At 51.9% G+C, this 6,000-nt stretch overlaps 1 protein-coding gene across 2 annotated transcripts in view; it reads left to right on the forward strand.

Annotated features, from left to right (window-relative positions):
- FGFR1OP (FGFR1 oncogene partner) overlaps window positions 1–6,000 on the forward strand; it is a 34,892-nt gene that overhangs the window by 23,316 nt on the left and 5,576 nt on the right. For both annotated transcript variants that reach the window (XM_006871181.1, XM_006871182.1), the window contains 2 exons: window positions 3,166–3,278; window positions 4,717–4,785. In XM_006871181.1, the coding sequence (XP_006871243.1) occupies window positions 3,166–3,278; window positions 4,717–4,785 (182 nt within the window). The remainder of the gene's footprint in view (window positions 1–3,165; window positions 3,279–4,716; window positions 4,786–6,000) is intronic.

Consider the following 6,000-nt stretch of genomic DNA (forward strand, 5'->3'; position numbering starts at 1 on the left):
ACGCTCAGCATTTCTCAGGCTGAAAGATCTCAGGGGAGAATTCATGCTTCAAGTTGCCATATTGGAGGATGCACAGAATAGAATGAACACGTCCTGTCTGTCGGGTGGAAGCCAGTGAGTGTCTGGAGGAGAGAGCAGGAGGGGCGTCGGACTAAGCCTGCGGCCGTGCAGACATCTGGGTGTAGAGAACTCTGGCAGAGGCCTCGTCAGGGGAGAAGTGGCACAGGGCACATGGAAGAGCTGCAGAGGCTGGGCCTTGGATGTGAGAGGACCACCTTGGCTGCCGTGGGTGGGCAGGGGTCCTGGGGGAGACCAGGAGGGAAGTGGTGAGAAATGGGAGGTTTCTGGGTATATCCGGAGTCGGGGTTAGAGACAGCATTGATGTCAGGGCTCCTGCGGGCTTTCAGTTGAATAAGACGAAGGTGGGAGAGCCGTTGGCTGCACTGAGGGCTGCAGAGAGGAGTGGGAGGCTGTGGGCAGGTGGGGGTGCCGAAGCTGAGTCATTGGGAAGGAGGAGATGGAGGGGCTTCTGTGCAGTGCGGGTGACCACCTCAGGCCACATCGTGCTTGGTTCTGCTGACCAGAGGGAGTTCCTGGGCAGGAGTACAGAGTTAATTCTGACAGACATGAGGCCAGCAGAGAAGCTTCTAGGCTGGAGACAGGATGGTGCCGCCTGGGTGGGGGGTGCAGGGCTGCAGGGCCCCCAAGTGGAGAGGAGGTGATGAGGACTGATGCTGTTGGTGAAGACAGTCGACATGGCAGACGAGAGGCAGGAATGGGGGGCCATGCTCTGAGCAGTTGAGGGACGAGGGCTGGGGAGCGTCCTGAGCAGACAGAGCTCTGCAGACACACAGTCTTATGGGGTGAGGTGTGGTGGAGCGTGGGGTGTAGAAGAGAGTCTGCCGAGGACACAGTCCTCAGGCCAGATGTCAGAGGAGAAGGCAGAGGGTCCCTGGGTGTTGGTTGATGGTTGCTGACAAGGCTCAGAGGGACTCAGCCATGGGAAGAAGCACGTGGCATGCAACTCCAGGGAATGGTTCAGATGGTCTTTGAGGCTGTAAAATGGCTTTCTTCACAAGCTCAGGTTTGAGCCAATAGCCAAATGTGCAGTCTGTTCATGTGAACGCGAGGCCCTTGTTCCGGGGTGGACCGGGTCTGGGAGCTCAGTGGGATGGAGTTAGAAACAGCAGCAGAGAGAGACCGGACAACTCACTGCTATTTGCAAGGTAAATGGGCCACTCGTCAGTAACCAGTGGGCCCGAGGAGAAAGCATAGGGTTAGTAGAAAGTACTTTCAGCTGATTCAGAATGAAAACAAACTGTGCAGTTAAAGCTACCGGTGGAGGGGAAGGAAGGAAGGTCTTAAATAACCTGAGCATCTACCCCTACAAACCAAACGAGGAAGGGAAACTCGGTGGGGAGCAGACAGAGGGAACTGATCAAAGAGTAGGGCAGATACCACTGACAGAAACAGTAGAGAAAGTCAGTGAGGGCTCCCAGGTAGGATTGAAACACATATAGACGCTCAGAGAAGACACGCAGACGGGGAAAACCGAGAGTGAAGGAAAGGATGGCACTGCTGATTTCTCAGAAAGTTGAACGCTCACGATAAGCATGCTTATTTCTGCTCGATGGATCATTGCGATGAAATGCAGCGCTTCCCAGAAAGCCAAGCTGCCAGAGCTGATGCTGGAAGAAGAAATTACTAGTCCCACACCACAGTATGCTTGCTGAAAGTGAAGAGGGCTTAAAATATTTACTGATGAAGATCAAAGAGCACAGCCTTACATATGGATTACAACTCAATGTAAAGAAAACAAAAATCCTCACCACTGGACCAATAAACAGCATTCTTATCAATGGAGAAGAGATTGAGGTTGTCAAAGACTTCATTCTTCTTGGATCAACTATCAACACTCGCGGAAGCAGCAGTCAAGAGATCAGACGACGTATTGCACTGGGCAAATCTGCTGCACAGGAACTTTTTAAAGTATTGAAGAGCAGAGATGTCAGCTTGAGGACTAAGGTGCGCCTGACCCAGGCCGTTGTGTTTTCAATAACCTCATATGGATGCGAAAGCTGGACATTGAATAAGGAAGATCGTAGAAGAATTGATGCCTTTGAATTGTGGTGTTGAAGGAGAATACTGAAAGTGTCATGGACTGCCAAAAGAACCAATAGATCTGTTTTGGAAGCAAGCAGCCAGAGTACTCCTTGGAGGCTAGGATGGCCAAACTTCGTCTCTCATACTTTGGACATATTGTCCAGAGGGAACAGTCGCTGGAGAAGGATGTCATGCTTGGTAAGATGGAGGGTCAGAGAAAAAGAGGAAGACCTCCAACGAGATGGATCAGCCAGGTGACATCATTGATGGCGTCAAGTGTGGCAGCGGTAGTGAGGTTGGCCCAGGATCGGACATTGTTTCATTCTGCTGTGCATGGGGTCGCTATGAGTCGCTTCCGACTCGATGGCACCTGACAACAACAACACCACAGTATTTGAAGTGAAGGCCTGGCTGCCAATTATGTCAGGAATGGTAATGGCGAGCGAGAAGGAAAAGTTCCCATCAGAGAGAGCACTGAGCATGGTGCCTGTGGCTGGGGAAAGGGGCGGTCAGAGCATGCAGAAAGATGACGCACCACGATTAAGGTAGAGGACAGAAGTACCAGGGTTGCTGGGATTGGCACAGAAAATCATTTGACATCATCCAGCACCCATCCGTGATAAGATGTTAGCGAGGGATAGAGGATGTTTCCAAATCTGGTAGAGGTGTCTGCTGATGTCTGCGTTGAGGGGGACAACAGACCGCCTAAATCAGAAGAAAAGGATGCCCCCACCCCACCGCTCTGATCACTAGGGCACAGTTCCAGCGAGGCAGTCTACCCCAGATCACAGAACATGAAGCACTGTCTTTATTTATAGATGACATCCTGCTGAAGGTAGAAAAGCCTAAGGAATACCAAAATATGCCCAAAATTCTTCTGGGGTGATTTAAAAAAACCAAGGTTGCCGGGCTCAAGATGACTGTCCGGAATGTGAGGAACCCGTACATGAAATTCAGAAGTCAGATCTGTTCACAGTAGCATCACAGAATCGTAGTGTTGATAAAGGGACTGAGGGGGGCACACAGAAGCGACATCACGTTAACTGTGCTCTTTTCTGTTAGGAGAAGTGAACCCAGCAAGCCGGCAGGGAGCCTGTCCTCACTCTCGGATGCACCGCCTTTGAAGAGTGGGCTCAGCTCCCTGGTGGGAGCCCCGTCCTTAAAAGACTCGGACAGTAAGTGCCTGGCAGCCCCTCAGGTGGGACCCTTTTGTCCATTGGCCCAGGACCGTGATTTTACCTTGAGAGAAAGAGCACCTCTTAATACTAGGGGGGCTTCAAAACATCGTGGGAAATTCCATTCTCTTTTCATTCCATTTCCCACCAACTTTTTGAAGCACCTGCATATTGTATTTCTGTATTTTTAAATTTCCTTTTAAAAAAAAGTTGTGGTCATAGTGTGTGTTTACCATCTTGCATTCTGTCTTCAGTGCTGTTTAAATCCTTTTTCATTGATCTCTCTCGCTATGTTGTGATTTTCAAACCATCTGTTGGACACTAAGGTAGCCTAAGTGGTCTTTAAGTTCTGCTCATTGTCTTAAGTTTGACTCAGAGGATCTGTGACTTCAGGAGTCCTTGTGGGACCGGTAATATGCTGGGGGTTTCAGAAATCTCCGGGAGCAGGTCCATTGTCCTTTCTTGCTGATTTCCCATCAGCTTTGGTTAGCCCTCTCAGCGTGCTGTTCAGGGATTTGGGTCGGACACACATTTCTGTAGAGATGATGCCCTGGACGGCACAGAGTTACACAGCCTGGCTTCGCCCCTGCATGCATGTGTGTGGCGTGCAATCATGGGGCATGAGAGCCACCCAGGGTTTAATGAGCAGTGTCTGTTCCCAGACAGTCTCCTCCAATAGGAAATCTTGACTTGGCATTTGGCATAATTCTGCTGCGATTTTTAGCCTCTTTGGGGCTACAGGATGCCATTCCAAGAGTTTGTGGGGCACCTTGAACTGATGGGACAGGAAACCAGCCGTGTGTCTGCTGACCTGCTCGTAGCTTTTTTGTGGTTGCTCCACCCCCACAGGCAGAACCCTGGCTTCCCGTCAGGGTCACCCTAACCCTGTGTAGGGAACACACTGGGTGAGGGGAGCAGTTACCAAATATGGTTCAATTGAAACAAAATTCAGACTTCCAAAGGAAAAGAAAAGTGGGTGAGAACTATTATTCTCTGAACTCATCCTTTTGGGGTTCTTGTAGAACATGGTGTCTCCTTGTTGGGTAAGAAGGATTTTGATGTTTGTGTTCCAAGAAAGAGGGGTTTTGCTTGTGGTCCAACAATTGGGGTGCATGAGTTAGAGGCGCTCTGGTGGTGCAATCATTAAAGGCTCAGCTGCTGATGGAATGATCGGTGGTTCGAACCCACCCGCCGCTCCATGAGAGAAGGCTGCAGCAGTCTGCAGTGCTGGAACCCATGGGGCAGTGCTTCTCAATCCCGTGGGTCCCTGTCAGTCCTTAGTGTCCGTCTCACGTTAAGTTAAGCAGTGCTTTGTTCATTTGTGGCCTTCCTTAGTTTTAGTCACTGTGTTTTCTGTCATGTGATAGACGCCTCATGCTTGCGTAGAAAGACCCCATGTTGCAAGTACCCACTGAATACTCTTACTTTCTGTTCACAGGTCAAAGGGGAAACACAGTTTTGAAAGACCTGAAATTGGTCAGCGACAAAATTGGCTCACTTGGATTAGGTAACTAGATTTCCAATTGTGATGTTGATTAAGGATGGGTTTTGCTTTAGAATAACATCTTAAATGAGGTGACATGGTCAGTTTAGCCTGAGCCCCTACCCCGGGCCAGGATGTGAGACGCATTTGGTCTGCCGATGTCGGGACCTGAGTGGGTGAGCACCGTGCTATGGAAGCAGGTGTCTGGGTGCAGGTGGAGTTTGCTGAGAGCAGGTTCTCCTCCCACTTCATGTCCTATGCAGAACCGCACACAGGTATGACTGCACACTCGGCACTCCTGGGGGACATGGCCCGTGTGCACGCTACTTACTGCAGTGGACCTCCGGGCAGCACCCTCCACTAGGGTCTGGGCCAGGTCGGCGAAGCTCCGGATGCCTGTGTGGCACTCCGCGGTGTGTGAGGTGGGGAGCTGAGCTGAGCCGAGCTCTAGTTCTTCATCTGTGAGGTGGGTGTCCACATGGACACGCAGGTCTGGTTGCCAGCTCTGTGGGGCCTGGTTTCCTTCCTGCCGTATTTGCAGAACTCACTGTATTCAGTGCCAAGTGGTGTGTTCCTGCCGGCTGAGGAGTGCTAAGTCAGGGTGGGATCTTAGTGGTGGCGCGTCCCCTTTTCAGACTGTCCGTCCGTCCAGAACATAAGTCCTCTCCTCCGCGGTGGCCTGGAGGGGCAGTACCGCAGGCCTTCTCGATGCCCTGGACTCTCTGTGCCGTGTGCATGTCATTCGGTTGAGCCTCCGTCCATGCTGTTCCTTCCACCGCCCCTAGTGGAGCCCATCCTCCAACGGGAGCAGTGGGGCCCATGTGGTCCCTTGGCCTGTGCACGAACCTACTCCTGCATTCCTCAGGGGAGCTGCGGGCCTCAGGAGATGACTGCCAGCCTGCGGCCCTGGGCGGGACCCAGTGTGTCCCCACAGTCTCCTCTCTGTGAGGCCTGTGTGTGTCACCAGTGTGCTGCCAGAGGCATGACTGGAGGGGCTGGCGGTAGGCGCAGGTCTGGGCACTGAGCTTGTCCTCATGAGCTGGTGCTCTGCCGAGTAGGAGCTCCTCAGGTCTGCCTCTGTGATGTGCAGGAAGAATGGTGCTGCTAACCTCAAGGTCAGCAGTTCCAAACTACCCGCTGTTCTGTGGGAGAAAGATGAGGCTTTCTGCTCCCGTAAAGATTTACAGCCTTGGAAACCCTGTACAGGGTCGCTATGAGTCGCTTCCGACTCGATGGCAC

The sequence above is a fragment of the Chrysochloris asiatica genome, unplaced genomic scaffold, assembly GCF_000296735.1.
Source record: "Chrysochloris asiatica unplaced genomic scaffold, ChrAsi1.0 scaffold00162, whole genome shotgun sequence".
NCBI classification, from domain to species: Eukaryota; Metazoa; Chordata; class Mammalia; order Afrosoricida; family Chrysochloridae; genus Chrysochloris; species Chrysochloris asiatica.